At 37.5% G+C, this 23,532-nt stretch overlaps 1 protein-coding gene across 4 annotated transcripts in view; it reads right to left on the minus strand.

Moving 5' to 3' along the window:
• The window catches only part of CACNA2D3 (calcium voltage-gated channel auxiliary subunit alpha2delta 3), a 394,439-nt gene that overhangs the window by 130,407 nt on the left and 240,500 nt on the right, over positions 1-23,532 (minus strand). For all 4 annotated transcript variants that reach the window (XR_005258491.1, XM_038149689.1, XM_038149687.1 and 1 more), the window contains 2 exons: positions 13,224-13,302; positions 8,944-9,077 (listed from right to left, as the gene is read on the minus strand). Coding sequence is in view for 3 of the 4 variants with exons in the window: in XM_038149689.1 (XP_038005617.1) it covers positions 8,944-9,077; positions 13,224-13,302 (213 nt within the window). In the remaining variant the exon portion in view is untranslated. The remainder of the gene's footprint in view (positions 1-8,943; positions 9,078-13,223; positions 13,303-23,532) is intronic.

Here is a 23,532-nt window from a genome sequence, read left to right on the forward strand (position 1 = left end):
GCAGGTGGAGCCCAGGTGTGCCCAGGTGGCCAAGAAGGCCGGTGGCATCCTGGCTGTGTCAGCAATAGTGTGGCCAGCAGGAGCAGGGCAGTGCTTGTCCCCCTGTACTGGGCACTGCTGAGGCCACAGCTCAAATCCTGGGCTCAGTTTTGGGCCCCTCACTACACAAAGACATTGAGGTGCTGGAGCGTGTCCAGAGAGGGGCAAGGGAGCTGGGGAAGGGGCTGGAGCACAAGTCTCCTTGGGACTAGCTGGGGGTGTTTGGCCTGGAGAAAAGGAGGCTCGGGGGAACCTTATGGATCTACAGCACCTGAAAGGAGATTGTAGCCAGGTGGGGGTCAGTCTCTTCTCTCAGGTCTAACAAGTGACAGGACAAGAGGAAGCAGCCTCAAGTTGCACCTGGGAAGGTTTAGATTGGATATTAAGGAAATTTTTTTCATAATGGAATTCCATGAAATCAAGTTTAACAAAACACAAGCAAGAGCTCTGTGATTCTTGAGACCTAGAGACTTGTGTGGGAAATCTGTAGAAGTCAACACTACCATTTGAAAGACCAGTAACTAATTATTGCATTGACTTACCCTGTCTTACTGTGTCCTTACATTCTCTGACCTTTTTAAGCAACTGGTCATTCTTACCTATTACTTTAAATATGAATTATATGAGGAAGGAATTGTTATTTAATTCTGTAATCATCCATCATCTACTGTGGGAGGACTTCGGTGATTTATTAAAATTGGCAGGTCATGGTAATAATGTCAGCAGTGGTCAGTGGCAAAATTGGAGTTAAAGTCAGTGATATGAAGGAGAAAATCCACATTAAAATTATCAGTACAACCCAAAACCAAGAGTGACCTTAGAAGAATAGTAAAGGACAGTGTGGATAGTCACAGGATTCTGCAGGAAAGGAAGTGGAAAGAGAAGATAATTACATTGTACAACAACAAGCTCACATGGTTATTGGGAAACAGTTATTTTTTGAAAAAAAAATCATGATCAAGGAGGACAACTTCTTCAACTGTAATTTAGTTTAAACATCAGAACATGTAGTAAAATGTGGAAGAAGGTTAGACGGGGTCAAAGCACTTAAACATGGTAAAACTTACTTGTTTTCATTGGAAGTATTATTTAAAATAAAAAACTAAGTAGTAAACCAATCCTTTATCTATCAAATACTGAGAATATTTCAAAAAGAGATGAGGCTTTTTTTAAAGCAATATTTCTGTAGGAACTAATCTGATTTAAAATTAGATATTTAATCTTGCTTTCATCCAGTGATAAAAGATGAACAGAGACCAAGGTCAAACTGAAGTTACCTCATCATATAAATAATAAAATACTAGAAAAGAGAATCTTTTGGCAATTTATAGCTAAAAGCCAAGATGTAACACTCCTGTGATTTCCTTTCAATTGTTTAACCTAATGCTTGTCTTATTTGCACCACACTGGGAGCAGAGCTGCTTAAGACCCAGCTTTGCTGTGGCATTACAGCTGCTTCCTGATGTCGCAGAAAGATAAAAATAAATTCTATATAAAAGCCTCCAAGTGCAAAGAACTGTAAAATGCATTTAAAGACATCAACTGCAGATCTCAAAGTTTGAAGAGAACAAATTGCATTCTGCATTTCTCATGTAAATGTACCGTATGAAAAATAATTATAATAGTAATCCGATTCAATGGAAATAAAGTAGTGTAATATTTATAGTCTGTGCCAGAGTTATAATGACTGTGGGGCGAGAAGTGAAGTGTCTCAGCATGTTCCACATGTTTTTAACACTGTTTCTAAAGGCTCTGGAGGCTATTAAATTTAATGAACCCATCTGCTATGAAATAGAGGTCCAAACATAATCAGTTTTCTCAGTGCCATGTAATACAGATGGCATTCCATGTTCCACATCCCCAGCAGGAAATTTTATGTTCCTCTTTAAGTGCAGGACTTTTAGTTTTGGTTTTGATGTTTTAAACATCTTTTTGATGTATCACTTATAGCATTTTACAGTGTAAATACCATGTAGAGTAATACACATGAAAAGTGTTAATTCATTAAACTAAGTATTGCTATTTCCTTACAACAGTTTTTCTGTGACTTTGACAACTAGCAATTAGCTCTCTGTAGTAATATTCTTTGCTTAATGCAATCACTGGAAATTGCCCTAATACTCTAAGTTTGAGCATTAGCAGTGGAGGAAAACAAACATGTAATTTATCAAAAGGACTTGCCTTCAAAAAGCTGAAAGATAGACATTCTTGTGTCCATAATGTGTGCATAGGTGCTCCCTGTGATGAAGCCTTACTTGCATGTACTCCGTATCCTCAGAATAATCATTCTTATTTTAAGTGTCCATATTTCTACTAGGTCCTTATGGGCTTTATTTTTCTGTGCATGCCCCAGTTTTGATTTCAGGGGTCTCAATTTGTGTGTTTTGTTGGGACACACTACACCCAGACTCTTGTCTTGGTGTGTGAACGTGGGAACTAAGCACGAATATAAATGGCAGGAAACATTCCCTGCACTGATGAGCACCCTGCTGCTGAGCAGGAGTAAATCAGATGTTCTTTTTCTAACATAAAAGTACAACGTGCATTGTTGTTTTGAGCTGCATCTGAAAGACAATTGGAGTGCATGAATTCCATTCAGTTTAGAGGTTCATTCATTGACTATCTCCAGAACTCATTATGTTTTTTGACAGTTGACACAGATCTTACTGAATTTGAAATAGTTCATGTGTTTCATGATAACTCATTTATTCTATATCCAGCAGTAAAACAAACAGATGAGAATTGTTTGGGAGAAAATGAGAGTACTTAATTATAGCAACTGAAAATTTTGGGCCACGGAATCCAAAAGCCTTGGCTCAAATGCTTTCTTTTTTATGAGACTGTCAATGAACACTTCCACAGACAGTGCACAAGTCACCAGCAAAAAGGGATATTGCACCTCCCTATAAATGTGTGCACAACCTGCTTCTACAGGTTTTTAAGTGCATGCACAAGCAGCTGCATGGATCAGCACTGTCAATGGCTCAAGCACTGTCCCAGACCCTCGAGGTCCCGGTGCAGACACATCAGACTGTCACTGCTGCAGCTCTGAACTGCCATTGTCTTCCCATGGAAGCCTCGAGGTGAAATGGTCAGAACTGCTGTACTTTTCCAGGAAAATTGATCCAAACTGAAGTGCTGAATCAAAGGCATTTCCTCAGCTACTTTCTGCTTTTCTCCCATATCAGAACCTTCAAAAGACCACTGAGGTCTGATCAAAAGATCACTGAGATCTGTAGGAGATGAAGCAGAGCTTGAAGAACCTTATTTTATGAACAATCCTACCTGGTGGAAGGCCTGATATCCATGAATGGGATTTTTCTTCCCTAAACCAATTCACTCAAATGTCAAAGCGAGAAAAGGAAATTCCCATGGGAACTTCAGAAGCACTTGGAGGTGATGACATTCTCTGATAAAGACTTGTAAATTCTTAGCGATTAAGAGATGCTGGCCAAAAAGGGAAGGTTAGAGCATGTAACCAAATCCAAAGTGAGATTGGAAAAAAAAGCAACACAGATTTCTAGTTCTTAGTGTATTAGAAAAAGAAAAATTACTGTGTGCAAATTTTCTTATCTCAGCTGCTGATTAATGACACTTGCTGACATTCACTTCTGCAGTGTACTAATATTTACTTACTTTAGATGTGTGTGAACAGTCTGAACTCACTGATGCATTTTAATGCCTACCAGTACTGCAATCTAGAAGTTACTTTTTTGAAATTGAGGCCTGGGGAACCTTTACTGTTTTAGAACTGCTAAATACACCCACTTACTATAATAGCACAATTAACTTGTGCCACCAGAAGTATTTGAAGATATCTCTGGGAATAGAAGCTAATGGAAATGGGGTACTATTTTATTTTTGTTACTTCATGAAAGCTCTTCTGTGCATTGAACACAAAGAAAACTGTGAGAATGGAAGAAGAACTAAACAGCATTTAAAAATATGCCCAGTGAAACAGCTTTCAATCTGGAGGACCTCTGTCCATATATATATATGTACACACACATCTATATACATATATATAGAGAGAGAGTGCCTCTCTGGAACTGGTTCATAATTCTCCTCTGTCAGAAGAACTGTTTTCTAGAATTTAAATTTTCATGCACAAAACATCTGGATTCTGATGTGACAGTTGAGAAGCATGAGCTTCCCATAATTGCTGCTGCATTTCTGCAAAGAACTTGGATCAGAATAAAAAGTATGCCTAAATAGTACTTGGCTTTTTTTTTAAGGATGAAGATGAATAAATTGAATTTATTTACCATATACCTAATAATGTAATTGTAACATCAATCATAAGCATTTTAGAAATGGCTATTAAAGGCTTTACTTCAGTGGAGCTATCTCAATTTACTGCCCTATAAGGAGAAATAAGGTTCTTGGTTGCCTTCCTAGGACAGCATCAGTCTCTTGATCAGGAAATACTTTCAAATATTACCTCCTTCAATAAAAGAAAGAAATGAGGAAAATATACATATATTTACAAATACACATATATACAACAGCACCTGTAGAATTGAACTTAAAGCTGTAATGGAAGGTATGTCTGTGATAATGGGGGGATAATGGAAATGAAGAATTAACACACGGTACTCTGACACAGAAGGAAATTACAAAGAGCAAAAGCACTCACTATTCATATTAGGATGAACCATGACCTGTAATGACTCAGAACATTGCTGCTTTAAATGAACTCTTAAATTCCGGAGCATCAGGCAGTCATCTCAAAATATTCAGTGAAACAATAATTTTCTCTTTTTAAGCAAAGAACTCTTCTGATTGGAAACTGAACAGAGAGACCGTGGCAATGTTTGCCTGAATCTGCTCCCAGCTAGAGACCAACAGCCTGAAGATGAACTCAACGGTCCTTTAGATCCAGAGGATATATTCAGGTACACTTATGAGGAACTAATTCCACCAGGAAGAGTTAACAAAGGTCCAAGTAGGTCCTTGGTTGATGACCTCTATGTATTGCTGCACTTGAATGTTTTGATGCCCAGCCCATATTCCTTTTCCTTCCAAAATACTCACTTTTATTGACTCGCTATAGATACATGCTTAAAAGACGTTGACTACTTTAAAACTGTTGCCTCCCTGAAATACTGTGATAGGTTTAGAATTCCTTTCTGTTTACATTTGAAAGCTATCACTCAGAAATCTTATATTTTTTTAAGCTTTCATTAAGTTATTTTCTGTGTCAAACTGCTGAGTAGGGAAGTACAAATGGAAAAGAGAACAAGTCTAAGGAAAGGTGTGGAATTTGGAATCAGAGGACTCTGAATCAGAAGACAGGAGGCTGGCTGGTACATATCACATAATTCAATTCCAACATTTTAGCCTGAATGCATTGGCAGTACTTCAGCTACTGGGCTATTGCAAGACTAGCATTCCCAGCTGTTCTGAAGCTGTCTTTAGAATTAGCCCAAGATAATCCTCTAAAGACTGTTTCCGAGGTGAGTACCACCACCAAGCACCACCAACCAAGTACAACCAGTTCATCTCCCCACAGACCTAAATTCAAATTTTTTTTCAGAAATCTGTTGTTTCTCCAAGAGTGACTTGTTAAAATTGTATCACTATCAAAAGTCCTGGTTTTGAATGAAATGAGGCTTTACACGGTGATAATCATATTTCCAACATGAAATCCTGGGTTTAAAGGAAATAAACACAACTAATTTTCTGATGAAGGGTAACTAAAAATGCCTGTAGAAGCTCTCTGGTTACCTCTTCAGAAAGACAGGAAACAATGGGGAGAGAAAAAAGTCAAGGGCAGGAAAAAGGGAAGCATGGAGTCACCAGAGAGGCCTTGTCTCAGTTGCTTTACATCAACCAGCAATCCTGACAGTGCCAAAGGACACAGCCCTGACTCACATAAAGGTTGTTCCCTGTCATGCTTCCTGCATATCACACCTTGCCAGAGATTTCCACTTCTATAAAGGTCATATTTTTTCTAATAGTATGTGAAGCTCCTCAGGAATGCCAAAGCCATGTTGAAGAGGCAGCTGTATGAACATTTTGCAGACATCCTCTTACAGGAAAGGTGAACAGACACAGGAATTAGATGCTTTGTTTTAGTAGCAAAACTCTTCTGGGAATATTCCTAAATGGTATCAAACACTTAAAAGAACTAACTTCTGGCTTTCACAGATACCTTTGTCCTGCACAAATACTGAATGAGAACAGTCTGGGGTTACAGGGGAAGTATTTTCCACCCCAAGATTATTACACTCCAGCTTCTTTCTGTCTGGATCCTTGAATGTTACAGCCTAATGATGCTTGCTCAGAAACAGCACAGCTGGCCAGTTAGCTCTGTTGTTTGGGGGAAGTATGTTCCATGCTGTTAGGGCACAGTGACACTGAGTGCAACCATGTAAATGCAGCCCTGGGAATCTAACCCTGGCTGTTCACACACTGCTGGGTGATAAGAACATTTAAGCTGTCTGGAAATACACTAATATTTTTAACTGGAAAAGATCCAAGCAGCAGCTACACAAACTGTCTGTGAAAATCAACAAGTATGGGATGGAAAAGATTATTTTAACAGCACTTCCAATGTCAAAGCACTAGAGATGGCCAGGGAGTCTGTCTCTGAAAATAGCACTCAGGCAGCAGCACTCAGCTGAGGGAGAACCAAGCCTGGTTTGGTAAAAGGTTTTCTTCATTTATATTTTCAAGTTTTGTATTGTATATTTTGTATTATATATCCTAATTTATCCTGTTGTTTGCCTGTTTGGTGTGGGGTTTTGTTTGGTTTTTGGGTTTTTTTTGGTTTTTTTTTTTTTTTTTGTGGTTTTGGTGGTTTTGTTTTTTTGGTTTTTTTTTGTGGGAAAAATTATGGAGGAGGGAGAAAAAAGGTAGTTTGCAAGTAAGCAGATAATGGCATTTTATTTTTCAATTTTTTCTTATAGAATCCATCCCATTAGGGTCCTGAATAGAACTTTAAAGCACTTAAAATATGTGTGCATGTATGTACATGAGTGCAGACATGTATATTTATGTGTGTGTGTGTTCACAGTGACATTGATTAGTTTAGTCAGGAGAGTAGGAAAACAAGAGGAGATAAAGAGAAGAACCTGGAAGTGTTTTGACTGCATCAAAAGACATTTTGTTTGGATTTAAGCAGTTCTATTATTCAAGATTGTAACAGCTCCATTGCCTTTGATTTTCTGGTTTTCTCAAGATTCCCTCTCTACACTCCCTCTAGTGTTCTTAAATTCTCGTGCTTTTACTCACCTCTGCTGTATTCACTTAGCATTTCACACAACATTAAGTTGTTAATTTCCCTTAGCTTTTCCATAACCTACAGGAGAATCCCTGAAAGTTAGACTAATTTTTATGAGGATTTTTCTCCCTGCAAAGATCGAGGAAATACAGATTAACAGGCAAAAGCAAGAGTAAAGTGTCAAATTAATTCTGAGACAGCAATTTGTGCTTTGTTGGTGGGTAGAGGGCATGACTTGGTATTGAGAAAGGAGGAAGATTTTGTTTATAATACTTTTAATGAATGATTCATAGGCAAAGAAAGAGAGTTGCACCATTTACCTGAGTGTCTTTCTGCTACTCTCTCTAGCAAACACACAAACTCCCTTCAACATTCACACACTGATTACTTCAAGTGTTTTGAAAAAATACAGCGAATGAGAACAAGATTCTCCTGGTCATCTTCCCATTTCGTGGGATGCCCTGAAGGCACAGTAATAAAGCATATTTTCTGTTCATCTCATCTTATGGTTCAATAAAAGAAAGAGAGCAAAGAGGAGACTGGATTAATACAGTATTTTTAAAAAGGAAACAGAGATAAGCTAATTGCCCACTAAAGCAATTAAATTTTCTACTTTATAATTGCCATTTAAGTACTTATTTTTCATTACTCATGGTCACAAATGAAGACTAGAAAAGGTCTAAACAATTGTGACAATGAAATAAAAAATCTATTCCCAGAGTGGTTTTATATAGATTTAAGACTGAACCATCTAGAAGCAGCACGGGCTCAAAACAAACAAAACCCATCAAATATCAGAGTGAAGCTGGTGAGATTCTCCCACCTTACCCATCAAGTGAAAATTTAAAACAGGAAGAAAGAAACATCTGTGTCATGAGTAATTTGTGATCTCCTATCCATTATATTGACTATTTGGCATCTCCTGTACTAAATGGCAGACATTTGTACAGACTCTTGTTGTATGGATAATCTACTAACCAAAATATATTAATTGGAACAAAGGAAATACATTAAGCAAAAGAAAAAAATAAAACTCTATTACAGACTAATCCATGAAAATGAACAACCTTTACCTGCAAATCTGATGATTTACCACACATGCTACAGAAGTACCACAAGAGCTCAGTCACTGCATCATAGATAGTTGTGCTTTAACTCTAATATTTCACAGGGATGTCAACTTAAAATTGGATAATTATGACAATTATTTTAACATATCACCCATTCAATACACTTCAAAAGGCAGAATCTTCTCAATAGTCTTCCCCAATAGATCACAGTTGGATGTTGACTCGCCTTTCTACACTAAACCTATTGGTTCTTGTCAGTCTGTTTCTTTATACCCACATACACATTGACATGTTCTAAAACATGTAGAAAAAATGTTTAATCAATATAATCAATATCTGTTCAATGCCCATTTTTTATTAATAAAAGAAATGTAGGTTTGGACATCATAAACTTCAAAGTTATTCTGCAACTTATATCTTTTTCAGTATTTTCTATGTAATTACAATGTATAAATATCTCCTAAAGCTCAGTAATGTTGAATTATTTTCTTTTAGCGTAAAGGTATCAAGTCCCAATTCTTACATGGAGTTAGCACATTCCAACAACAGAAAGCAGATTCCTAATGAGTGTTTCTGCCACAGTATTTTTGCTTTATCATGCAGACTTACAGTGCTGTCAATGTATGCTTCAGTCCACACCACATCATGCTCCTGGTCGATGACCTTTGGTCGGCTGAGAACATGGAGATATTCCATAACATTTTCCTGCACGTCAGCCAGGGTAGAGATCTGAGTAAAAAACCCTGAGACAACACACAGTTCCATGTTAGAAACCAGAGAGAACAAATAAAAGTGTTCAAGAAGTATGATGTGGTTTATGTCTGTCATGTTTTTTGCTCATTTCCAAAGAGAAGATACAAAAGAGAAATGTTTCATCAGAAGCAGCCTCAAGCAGTAATTACTGGTGAAAAGTGATGTCTGTGAAACCTTTGGGCAGCCCTCACGGCCAGGGTTTCCAACACTGCTATGAACCACTGCACTGTCTGTACTAAACTTTTATTTCAAGACCATGTTTTTTGTTTAATGGTTTGGGCTTTTTTCTTTTAATTGTGTCTGCTTTACAATTTAGAACCAGTATTATCTTTGCCCAACTATATCTCATCCACTTCCTCCCATTTCAAGAAACATGATGGAGCAGAACTAACGTAACAGAATGGTCATTGCATGTGCTCTGAAACATTCATCCCTACACAGTGAGACTGAAATTAAAAAAGCAGCGTGTGATTTACAAATATGGCAGGTCACAGAAAATGTAGGCTACAACTAGAATAGTGTGCTTAGGTGATCACAGCCTTGTTAATGCTTTAAAGCATCTCTTCCAACCTGACAGAATTGAGAACAGCAGAGGCCTCAGCTATTTGAGCTGTCACCACTCCCTTTTCAGTGCTTAGATGTCAAGTATCCTTGACGCATCACAACCTTGGCATCTGGAGCCCACATCATGCAATAGTGATGAAGGACTGACAAATTTCAAGGCTAAAATTTCAACAGGCCTTATTTAAATGCATCACTTGCCTTCATTTACTTTCTGTTAATGAGAAAAGACCAACATGAAAGAGGCCTCACTACAGTTTTAACCATTTGACAAGATCCCAGCTTCTGTGGAGCTGCAATATTAGGCTTTGTTAAGCTCAGCAAAAAAACATGGCAGCTGCAAAGAACTTCTGAGCTGTATTTTTGTAGATGGGGGCAATTTTGGCAAGACAGTAAATACGGTCTGTCTGAATCTAGAACTTTCTGAATCAATACACAGGTCTATAATTCAAACATTACAAAATGGATGTTTCTGCATGAATTTTATCTGTTTCTAGCTATCTTTAACTCACAAGAATTAACTTCCTACACTGCTAAGTTTACTTCTCTTATCTAGAGATCAGAGATACCCCCGTGGAATTAAAACCCTTACTGTTCCTATGGCCAGGTTTAATCACCAGATAGAGACTTGCTCTGTACTCCTCGTGCACAGCTGCTGAGGCCATGTCAGCAAGAGCAGCAAACCCATGCTCCAGTTTTTGCATTCCAACACCTGCTCCTCAGTTCCCTGGTGTGTGAATTATGCCACCTCAGAGCCCCCTCACAGTAAGCACTACCTTTTTTTTCCTCCCCAGCAGGAAAAAACTCGTGAAGGAAATGGGTAAGATTTGGTAATGACAAGCATGAGAGATGTATAATAATGTGGTAAAAGACAGACACTTGTGCTCTGCATGTGGGCTGCCTTTCCCCATTACACAGTCCCTGCATGTTTGGCTTGTTTTTCTCTAAAACGTCCACCATTAGGCTAAATAACTTTTCAAAATGCCTCCAGCTAATTTTTACATGGAGTGCTGTACTTTCTGTTTCCTGGGCACTGTGCAGAAGAGATGCAATGCTCTTGCAACTAATACAATAGCAGAATTTAAAACTCCTCTGGGTAAGGACTAAGGAGTGAATTCATTGTTTCACGCAGCTGTAAAAGTCCCATGGAGGTTCCCCCTTTTCCCCCCAGGAGCCCCTGGAGCAGGTGAACAGGCTCAGTGACTGGCTGCCTGCCACCCCAGAGCCCCCGTGCAGGAGGGGCTGGGGCCATGCTAATAATGGGAAAGGATGTCACAGGGGCTTCCTGCACAGAGCTCTCCTCTGCTGATACAATGCTCTATAAACTGCTCCAGCTGGGGCACAACCTGCCTCGGGGCTCATCTGTCCTCTGCCTGAGCTGGAGCCACCATCAGCTCCCTGACACGTGAAGCATTTTTCTCTACCTTGCTCTCTCAGCCTCTGCTCCTTTGCACTGATGAATCCAATCCTTTGTCCATTTTATAATATGCCAAGCACAGTAATGACCCGGGACAAAATGTTTAAAAAACCAAATAAGCAAAACAGAGGCTGTCAAATTGCTACTGCAAGAGTGAATTTTACCAAAAAAAAGAAAAAAAAAATCCTAGCTGTTTGGTTAGAAAGTAATTCATTAAGTCTCAGCTTTATTTCCACAATTTTCTGCTGGAAATGATGCTGAGGGAAAGGCAGTGCCTGTCATTTCTAAGTTCTAGATCTTACTGCTAACATCTGGCATATGCACACTCAGCACTAGGAAATTTCCACCCTTGTTCACTTCAGAATCTAGTAAATCCTGTTTTCCTTAAAATGCACTTGCTTGTGATACAGAAGAGTAAATCACTGCAAATTCCACAAACCGCTCTAGAGGGATTTTGGGGATCTTGAACATTTTAATGTATTTAAAATGGTTTGGTGTTTTGCTTCATTAAGCAAGCTCCCTCTAGATACGCCCTACTTAAACAGAAAAATGTAAGAGAAAAACATGCTTGGGGTTTTTCAAGGTTTCATAATCAGAATTTAGAAGCTAAAGAAGTTTTGCAAGGTGGTGTGAATTTCCCCTGTGACCCATTTTGAGGGAAAGGGCTGCTGAGCACAGTCCAGTTAGCTGGAAACCCTGCAAACAGCCTTCATCTATGCTGTGCTTCCAAGGGGAAAATCACTGCAAGGAAAATTGATTTTAGGGTCATTCACCCTCAGTGACAACAACAAATTTTGGCCCACCCACACCAGGAGTAAACTGCAGTCCTGCTATTCAGCCAGTCTTTAGACCAGCTTTACTACACTCCTCATCTGTTGTGCTGTAATCCCTCATTTCACTGAAATAAAATGGACAAGTTGTAAGTGAAAACTGCAAGGCAAAAATCTAAACCTGAACTGTCTGACCATGACATGCTGTTTCCAATTGTGATTTTCAAAGCCAAAAAAATATTTAATTAATGATTAGAGGTAGAAGATTTTTTACATTATAAGCTATCAGAGAGCAGGTATTGTAACTATTAAACTGAGAGGGAAATAAATTTATAGGCGTAACAGTCATTAAGCTGTTTAGTTGATTCATATGAGTAAGACTCTGACTCAAAGCAACATGGCTCTGAAAAGAACAAAGTAGTCCTGAAGAATGACAAAGGTGACCACTTTTCCCCTGTGGGAATAAGGAAGACGTGGACCAGATGATCTACTAAGGCTGCCTCCATTGCCTGGTCCTAATTTCTGAGTTGCTGTACTTAGATCTTTATGAATTTGCAGAGCTGAGCTAAAAAGTTAAAAGATTTTGTTGATTAAATTGTCTTCAAAAAAGATGCTTCAAAGGATTTTTATACTATTATTTAAACTAAATTATGGTGTAATATTAGCTGATTAAGACAAGACTTCAAACTGAGTAATTTCCATCAGCTGGACATAACAGTAGTTAAAGAAATAATGACTAAATGGATAGCACCTGATGCAATTCATCATAATGTAATGTGGCACAATGGAAAAAAAGAGAACTTTTTTCTTTTTTTTTTCCAAGAGGAAAGAAAAAGGAAAACCTGAAGATTAATTGGGGTTTAGGGCTGGTTTTTTCCTGAATCATTCCTACTTATACTAGTCAATCCTTTTACTGCAGCATGTCAGCATTTTAAATGTTTAATGCTCTTTTCCTTAAAGGACATAAACCAGTTTTTTTCAATTACATTGTCAGTTCCTCAAGGGACAGGATGTCTGGTGTTTTACATACCATGCTTAACTCAGCAGGATTGTACCCAATGTTCTTAGAAACCAAACTCACTCTGAGTAATAACAGATAGAAGAGAACAAATGCTTTGAAATTAGTTTGTGCTCTGAACAAAAATTTAAGACCACATAGTTTAAAAACTTCATACATATTTTAAGGAAGAAAATTTCAAATGGTTTTTTTTTTCTGTTAAATTGTATGTTACAAGATAATGAAGTATTTTCATTTTCTGGGAAAAAGAAAACAACCCATCTTCTATGATTAGTTGCCAGTGACACCATATCTATAGAAGGGTCAGATGTGTAGGAGGGCTCAGCTCAGGAGTTCTGAAAACAAGGATTTCAGAAGAAGGTGAACCAACCTTTGTTAGCACAGGCCATCCACTTCAGGTTATCAGCAAATGCAGCTTCTCTTCCAATCAGATAGGTAAAAATACGGACCTGAAAGTAAAATGCAAAAATAAATCAATTAATACTGCATTTAAAACATATCCAGTGGACCTTCAGATACAGATGTGTAATTCACAGGACAAATCCCTGCTAAAAAAGTATTACTGGTTAAGCAATACAGTAGCTTTAAAAATATATTTCTGCCAGTAATATCTTCTTGACAAAATGTGGCTTTTGTTCTGTGTAATAGAATGGTTGGTCTTTTTGAATGTGTTTAATACGTGACCTTTAACTATAGTTATGCTTAATGTGTAATTAAGGATAAACTGAAACCATTGGAGTACAAAATGGTATGTTTCAGACAAGTCTGTTCTGCACTTACGAATTCAGAAAATTTTTATTATGTAGGGAAAGAGGCATTTAACTAGCAAATGCTTCTGTAGATAAAGAATCTGATACACCAGGGAAGATAATTCCCCTTAGTTTTCAAGGTTCATATGACACAATATCATTGTCAACACAGAGACAGGTACTCAAAGGTAGCACTTTAGTATCATTTAATTCATTTTAAAATTTAAAAAAACTTCTAATTTTTCCCATTAGCATTTTTTCTCATTCACAAATTATATTTGTAGAATAAACCAACTTAGTATAAAGTTCCCATAGGTTTTTTCCCCCACAGAAGTAGTTATAAAATACTCTGAAAATTTCCCTCTTTACTATCAGTTGTGACACCCTATTTTCTCAGTGCCCTTTTATCCATTTTCTTAATGGCCACATCCTGTTTCTAGGCATACCCAGTGCTTTGTGTTATCATCATGCCTAGAGACCAGATTCCAATCACAAAACTTTCCCCACTCTCTCAAACATAAAATATGCCCAGAACTGAATTGTGATTTATATGGTTTAAAAAGTCTACACACTGATGGTGTAGTGTTGCAAGTTTTGAGTCCAACAGTCTGCATAATCCAACTCTAGGACTCTAAAGAACACAACATTAAACAAAAGAATGGTGCTTTTATACTTTGTTGATTACTATGAAAGCATTAATAAAGAAATTCTTTGTTCTGCAAAGACACATGAAAGTGCACAGTGAGATTTATAGTCTCAAAATACAGCATAAATCACTGTCATGTTTTATCTTCCTGCAAATGATGCTTGAAAATAGCCTATGATGAGACTGAATACTCAAAGAGATTTATACTTAATGATCTGCTTTAATCTACAGAGAATCAAACTAGACTGTGTTCCTAATAAAAGGAGACCAGCCTTATCTAAACAGATGAGCAGTAAGCATGATAACAGGCACAGGCAACAAAATAGCCTACAAAAAATAAAATTTAAAAACCTGGTAACATAGATCACCATGAGGAATGGGCTGTCTCTGAGATACTGTTGCAAGGATTATAATGATTTTTTGCTGAGTGTATTTTCTATATCTAGTTTACTTAGTTTTGCTATAAAATACTTTAAGCATGATAAAAATCTGCTAATTGTAATTACTTGAAAAAATAAAGGAATCTATAAAACAGAGAGCTAGAAGGTGAGTAATCCAAATTTATGAAGTGCTGTTTCCTTCCCTGTCCCAAGGTATTGTGTGCTTTCCTCTGCACACTTTCCATGGTACATGTTATACAAGTGATTTTTACCATGGAAGTAAAAAGTCTTTTTAGTAAAATAGAAGTCACACCATAATTTTAAAATAGCCTTTCTATATTGTTCATTAATTAATAGAATTACTATTATTCATGGTAGTATTGTAAGAAAATAGCCATGACAGGATAACAGGAAGGTATTTTAGTTAAAATTAAAGCCACTGATACTTCAAAGTTTTCCTTCCTTCTTCATTGACCTTAAAGACACATTAATAGGTGTTGCAAATATTATTTAACACTTCATTCAGAATAGTGAGAAAAATCCTCAAGATCAAGTTTGACAGAAAACCAATTCTGATTATTCTTCTACTTCTAAAAGTTTCATTATATCAGGTCATTGAACCCACCTTCATAAACTTAATTCACTGTGAGCTTGCAGTGAAAAGCATTAACTATACACTGCAGAAGTATCCCAGAATTAACCAGGTTGGAAAAGCCCTTTGAGATTATTGAGTCCAACCTATGACCCAACACCACCTTGTGAATCAGACCATGGTAATAAATAATTAGAACTGGTAACTTGCATGAATAATTCTACATTCTAAATCCCATTTTTCAAAACAAGCTTGGTTCTAAACACCTTTTAAACTAGTATTAGTCTTCTGGATGGGTATACTATGTGATAGTTCTGGATGTATAACACCAATAAACAGGAAAGAAATTACAGGTTTTTATATTGCAGATACATAAAAAATATAACTAAGTCAGTGATACAGAAATACTACATCAATTTGGCAAAATAAGTTCAAATTAGTTCAACTGCTGTCCATGGATGAGACCTCGGCAGTGATGTGCTATTTATGGTGCAAAACAGGACACACAGCATTATAATGACCACTGAAATTGTCATTGTACATTGATTAGACATTAAGGATCAGATTTATTATCCATCCATATTTTCAGATCCCAGGTAAGATATATGTTGGTAGATAAAGCTGTTAATAGTGACCACCGAATTTTCTTCTTGTGCATGTGAGATAACTGAATGGAAAGTGTGTCAAATCAGTCCTGCTCTGCAAAATGATTGCAGGAAATGCTTATTTTACTCAAACAACCCACATATAGCACTAATATTGTGTAGTCTACCGACAAATATGTATAGCATTATAGTAAATATGTATAGTATAGTAAGTATAAGTATGTATACTGAGGCATATGATTAAAATCTCTGTAATTAATAATAGATTAGGAAGTGTAAGGCGTGTCCGTCTCATTCTGTTGTTTTTATTGGACCTTGGAGAAAATAACAGAAAGTATAAGCTTTGATATGTGCACTATGCAGACACACACTGATGCACCTATGTTGGTATTTTATGGTGCAGCAAAATGTTAGGACACTAAAATTTTCTTTGAACCCATATGGAGAAAATGTTTCAGCCAAGGGAGACTGAGTAAATTCAAAGTTGTTATGGGCACATCCCAGAAGATCCAGTAACAATGTTTACATAGTCTACATATGCTCTGGCTAACTGAGTATAAGACAAATGAGAAAAACACCTTTGAATATCCAAGTGCTGTGACTGAATCAAGAGACCACTTCCATCAGAGAAGGAATCAGCCTCAGAGGGTTTAAGTACCTCTCTGGCAAAAAAAAAAATTACAGAAAGAGAGCACTTCAGTCCTGAATAATTTTGAAAGCTTTACAAGATACTTGAAAGAGATACCTGAATCAAAATATTTTCTGTGTCTGACCTGCAAAGTATTTCATCAACTATACTGAGGCTTATCATGAATTATTAGGTTTGGAGAAAGAAAATATTCTCAGGCAGATGCACTAGTCTTGAATTTCTATATCCTATCTACAAAACTGAAAATTGTAGATGTCAGATTCACTGAACACAAAGCAAAGCTCACTCCAAGAGAAAAAACTTTAACCTTTAGCCTTTTCAATTACACTTGCTGTTTCTGCACAGTAGGTGCTGTAGACTGCTATTTTAAGCCAATGTTCACAGAATATGGAGTGAGAGCTGAAAGAAACTGAAAGGACAATGGAACTAGAAACTTTATTAGAGCTTGTGACTTTCTCACTTCATATTTTTCTGAAGCAAGTGTTGAATAGCAAAGAATACCATTTGAGATTGATGTATTTTAATTATATTTAGACCAGCAGCTGTGGAAACCTCCCATATGTTACCTTCTTATTATGTCTTACTCCTGACCTGGAAAGGTCACTCACTGGAAAGAGATTCCATTCAGTTCCTCTTCTCACTAAAAGATTTCTGCAATACCCCAAATGGTTCCAAACTGTGGAATCAAATTCATATTATGCAACCAACTAATTTCCACTGTGCATTTTCTGATGGTCACCTTCTGTGCACTCTGGTGCAAACCAGAAGTCCACAGTAAACCAGTGAGAAGCACAACATGCCAGCAGTTGTCACAAGCTGCGTGGGCAACTACTCCCATCTACACAGCAGAATTAACCAATATTAAAGCATCAAACCTCTAAGCTCAGTAGTTCAGACAAAACTGAACATAAATCTTTCACTGAGTAAAACACCTGAATCAAAAGCAGATACATAACTGCATAAATTATTGGTATTTTTATCTGGTTTTCCAGTCTTGTTGCCTTACCTAGGCACAGATCATGGTTTGGGCTACATAAGGGGCTGCTCTCTATTCTTTGTTGCAGCCCATCAAATTTTGAAGAATAAGAAAGTATTGTTAGCAAATTTCTTGCTTTTACAGCCAGGGAATATTCTGAAGCTTGAACCTTTAAACTCTGGACAGAAGGTCTAGCTAAAATCTCAGAGATGCCTACACTCAAGCATTAGTGAGGAAAGCTAAGAATGATGACTTCAATGACAGCTATTTCAGTGCTAAGCACTGCATGTGAAATATCCACTGAACAGTTCCATCCATTATGTGTGGGCTAATCTGCAGTCCCTGAACTGTCCTCACCTCTGAAACTTCATTAAAGCTGCAGTGTAGGAAAGAGAATAGGGACCTTCTCCCATCACTGCTAAGTAAGACAAGTCAATCTGCAAGATTCTACACAATGAAACTGTGAATTCATATCTTCGTGCCAAACAGCTGCTAAAACAGTATTTCCAGAAACTTGAAATACTGTGTGGGAGGGGAAATGGGACTTCTGCTTGAAGCTGACAGTGCAGGCCTCTGTTTGCAGCTGCAAACTATTTCATGGACACCTTCAGCAAAACAGCCTTTCCTTTCTGGCTCAGCAAGAAATAAAAATAATCTTGTGGCAAGAGCTATGGAATTTAATTGGGATATAGAGACAAAATTCAAGTTCCCGTAGTGATAATCTGTGGTGGTCCAGGAACACCTCAGCTATTCTCTGCATAGAGGAGCAAATGGACTGACTGGGAACAATGGATCAATGTGAGACCAAGTGATTGTCTGAACTCCTAAGCAGCCTCACAAAAAAAAAAAAATTGATTTAACTGTTACAAGGGCTCTCAAGGTGAGAGCTCTCTAGACAGCTTTTCACAGGCACCTCAGGCTTCCCACCCAACATTACACTGGGCTTGCCAACACTTCCAGGTTAGTCTCCAATACCACTCTTCTTCACATAATCTCATCCTCCTAGTCATCTCTCTCCAGAATCCTTTTGTACACCTCACCTCAGAAGACACCAGTGGAAAAAGGGGGAATTCTGTTGGCCCCTGTGTTAAGCAGATGGCACAACCCCACATTTTCCTGTGAGGCACAGTCGGGATGCAGCCATAAAGGATTTTGAGAGTCATACTGGATTCACTCATCATAGTCAGTAAGATCCACAATAAAAAAATCTGAACAGGCCCCAGGTCTTTGCCCAAGAAACCTTTCCACATCTGAAAAAGGAAAAATGCTGCACTTGTACAATGTATCAATGTGAGATTCATTATAGGTACTAACTTTAACTGATACACACAATAAATCCAAAAACACCCCCACAAATTCCAAGTGTATTCAGTGCATCTGTTTGTTGCAAAGGACGTAACATACAAGGCTGTGATCAGGGATGGGAAAAGAGAAACAGAAATATAAAGTCACTCTTGAACCTTCAATTTATATCTAAATGTTTTCACAGCTTTTTTTTAAACTTCAATTCATTTTTATTATGAAGTAGTAAAAAAAAACAAAACCAAACAACTATTTGCATTGAGAAGTTAACAGGAAATTCCATGAAGACAATGATCTGTATGAGCACACAAAATTCTATGGAGGAGAGGTGCAAAGCCCTGTGATGCAATATAAGACAGCACTACCTCAGTATCTTCTGTCCTATTGGAGACCTTTGCCCTGTGAGGTGCTGAAAGCCTCAACTTGCAATGCACTCAGAGCAAGGAAGCCATGAAATTGAAGACATTACCTCATGAAATTGAATCCTGAAATGTTAAGTTACTCAGTAAAAGGTTCTTCATTGTTAATTTTCCTCCTGCTGTATTCAAAATACCTCTTCTGGGAAAGTTTACATTTATACATTTCCTCATGTTTTTTCCTTCCTGCAATTGCACACTGTACCCAGAGAATTTTATAATACTGTTTTGCACTCTAGTGATATTTAAACTCCATACATTGTACCCTAAAAACTGATGGAGCAGTTAGCAAAAGCAAACCCCAAATAATTGAAATGTCTGTGCCACTGGAAAAGATGTTGTAAGCAAAGACTGCAGGAACATCAAGAAGCTGAGCCCTGCTTGCCCAAAAACCCACATCCCCAACAGCTCTTAGCACAGAACTACCTCAGAAATTTGTGCAGGAGAAAAGGAAAAGGGTGCTGCAGTTGATCCCTTGGGAACAGGGGACAGCAGCACTGTGTCACATGTGAGGAGCATTTCTGGATCTGCTCTCTGGGTCTAGAGCTGCTGGGAGTTACTTTTGGAAAACTCAAACAAGTCACAAGTTTTACATGAGACATCAAGGGAGGATATTTCTTCTAGCCTTGAAAATGTGCTGACATACTTTGCTGATTTACAGAAAATTATAATGAAACTGAGGATTTACAGAAAATTATAATGAAACTGAGGATTTACAAAGAATAATTTCCCACTGTGAAAATTCACCCAATACATAAGAAATATTGCTAGCAGGGAGAGATGGGATTATGCTGTTTTACACTGTGCAAGGACAGAGGAGGTGATGAGAAAGTGACCAGCTCAAGGCTTATTAGCACAGGGTTTATTGTTTCCCAAAAAGAGTTTGATGATTGAAAAAAAAAGAAAAAAAAAGAAAAAAAAAAGAAAGGATTTTTACATGAGACACAAGTTTTAGCCATTTTACACATCCTTGATTATTGGTCAAACTGCACTGAATAAGATCAGTTCCTTCAGAGGTGACACAAACAGCACAGCAGGAGCTTAGCAATAAAGAATATGCAAAGATGTGGCAGAGCAAATAGGTTAAATGCTATTAAATAACCATTTAGGAGATGGCATTTAAAAGCAAAACAGAAACCTTTGACAAAATAGTTCTAATGAGCATCCAATCCTTTCTAGCTCTCTTTCCTGCTTAGTGTGCAGCACATGTTAATGATGGCAAACAGGCAACCAATAATGTACTAAGTGTGGCACAACAATGTGTAGCTTGAATGTCCTAAATTCTTCTTAGCAGTTTAACAAGTCAATTCAGCAAACACAGTTTTGACAGATTTTGAGAATAATAAAATTTTTGGCTAAGACCATGTCTAAGAAATTACATCCCAAAGACTACTCTTCAAAAAAACCCAAAAACCTGAGATTACCCCAAACCAGCTTGTTGCCTTTAATGTAATGTCTATTTTCAGCATGAGCTATAACTGCAACAAATTACTCTCAGCCCCATGGGGTTGTGTTATAAATATTTCAGCTATATGGAGAGTGTGAATAAAATCTTTAAACAGCCCCTTCAAATATTGTGTAAGTACTACAAATTATGACTGAAGAACTATTTTAGAAATATTTTCCTGAGTTGTAAAAAATTTTATTTATTCTGGTTTTTATATCATTCAGCTGGTACATCCGACCACGGTACAATAACTTCAATTACATAGGAGGGAGAGGAAAATATTAACTCACTTTTTTAAAACTTTCAAATATTACCTGACATCAGTTTTCTATCATAACAATGTTACTATTTCAAAGTAAAATGAAATAAATTTATTTGAGCTAGGAACAAATTCTGTGCTATTATCTGAAAAGCAAAGGAAATTTTCAATTTCATTCTTGATTTGCAAGATTCCAGGTCAGTCATTACAAACCATTAACAAGTCAAGCCTAAATGAAGTACCCAAGCATAATTCAACTATACGTAATATTGACATTCTTCAAAATCCTGGAGGATTTGCTGAAATGTAGAACATACATTTTCTTCCTTAAATGCAAAATAGCAGCCTAAACAAATTAATTTGTCTGGATGGAGAGAAGGGGAAGGGATTAGAGCAGAAGCCAGGACATAACCAATTTTCTTGGACCTAACTGAAGCTCCTGTGGAAAAAGCAGGCTCGCACAATTCCTGCTACTACTCTACTCAACTTCCTTGTATATCAACTAATTTTTTGCAGGAATCCATGAGAAAAGATGAAAATCAGACTAAATTCTAAGTAACCAAATACTGCCAAGGTCTCCACTTCTGCTATTACACAGTTCCAGGATGTAACACAGAACAATGGTAACTCCTTTACAGTGCACTTCACCGTGCATGGTGCAGACACAGATTAGAGGATGACATAATGGATAAAGCACTGGCCTTTCACCCTTGGGATTTTGTCCAGCCTGCAGTCCTATCAGATAATGGGTTTGGCAATCTCCACTAGTCTCTTTTGGACACTAATCCCCACTACAGAGTCTCTATAATTCATCATCTAATTTAATACACCTGGCAACTTTACCACCAGTTCATTCTTTTGTTACATAATGGCCCAAAGTGAAGTCAAGGGTGGTTAATGCTCTGACAACTGGCTATTATCTCCCGTAACAGCTGATGTTGAGGGGATTATTGCAGTCATAAACCATTTTATAAAAATTGGCAACTGGGAAAGCAGTGTAAGAAAATAAGGTGATATTTAGAAGTTTTATCACTGATTTTCTACCAATCTGTAATGGAGTTTCTAGCATCCAAAAAATGCTGGAGAGGAAACTTGAGATTAAAGCTACAGATTGTGAGCCAAGAATCAGAGGCTGACAGTCAGAAAGGTTTGACTGTTCTGAGGTTACAGACACCTTTTGTCTTCCTTTTTTTTTATCTCTGTCAAATATAAAGTATATTTCTTCTTAATTTTGTCTCAATTATTTGGTCACCACTTCATCAGGATTCTTCCTTTTTCACTTTGAAGTATTTCATCACTTTTGGTACTCCAGTTTTAGACCCACAGCTTTGTTCACAAATGAACAAGGGATTTCACTGCTATCCAGACCAATCACTGAGGATTTAAGTGACCCATGAGACAAGACAAGGGAGAGCTGCACTCAGCTTCTTGCAAAAGAAATCAACTCACTGAAACTGTGGGAAAGCTTGGGAAGATGAGCAGTTGAGAATCAAGTCTGAACTAAAATGCCATAAACACACAAGCAAACAGGCAACAGTACCAAGGTACTCACAGTCAAGGGAATTAGCACTCACAACTCCCACTGTAAATAAGTATGGGTCTTGCAAAGTGGTAAAAAGGCATCCAAAATTTCACCAGGTAAAAACATAATTTTTGTTTGGTAGACATCAGACTGTGGAAGGATAATTATAAAAGGTGTAAGGTGCTTCTGGGCTCCCTGGTACATCACAGCTACATCTGTGCAATGTCATTTTGTATCGCAGGTGTGTAGCAATAGTTGGATGCTCTATATTTAATCAAGATTGCTTTGTAGAATAAATTTCACACCCCAAAAAAATCATTCAAATAAAGCCAGAGAAATTCAATCCATAGCCACTCCTGTTGTGACCAAGAGGCATTACTAAAATTTCCAGTTTAATAAAATTTGATCCATTTGTTGAAGCTTTTCAGAATTGTTTTGAAGTGAGGTTCTGTATTTCATGGCTCAGGATATCTGTATTTTTTCATGCAGGCTTGGATTGAGCAAGATTTCCTTTACTACAAGGAGACATAAATCCCCCTGGCCTGTGCTTTGAACCAACCATTTTAGGTAAAGGTCAATGTGGTGCTGATCTCCACTCTGTAAGCCTGTGTTTGGTTCTCTACAGCTGAATTTGATGACAGGTTTTATACTGACTTCAGCAGCAAAAGGTTCAGGTTCTAAGAATTCAACTTGCAACAGGAAGATTTTCATAAGGTAGCACAGAAAACTGTATGAGGTCTATTCAGAGAATGCAAAGAATTTTGTGAATTGTAGATGTAGCAGAATCATAGAATGAGTTGGAAGGGATCTCCAAGGATTATCAGAGTCCAAGTCCTGGGCCTGCACAGTACAGCCCCTGGAATCACGCCATGTGCCTGAGAATAAAACTGAACACTTACAAGAGCAGGAAAAAGTTTATGCATAGAATTTTAGGATTACTTTACTTGTTCATTGAAATACAAAATCAGCCAAAGCAGAAGAAGCTGTAAACACAGATGCTGCTCTGATGGAACAGCAGACCCACTGCTTGGCAAACTCTGGTAGGAAAGTGTGCTTATTGTTGGACTTCCTGTGAGCAGAAACACTACAACTTCTTTAAGAAAATCTTTCTGAAAATGCTGAGTTAGTGGATAGAA

Source organism: Motacilla alba, chromosome 12 (genome assembly GCF_015832195.1).
Source record: "Motacilla alba alba isolate MOTALB_02 chromosome 12, Motacilla_alba_V1.0_pri, whole genome shotgun sequence".
NCBI lineage: Eukaryota > Metazoa > Chordata > Aves > Passeriformes > Motacillidae > Motacilla > Motacilla alba.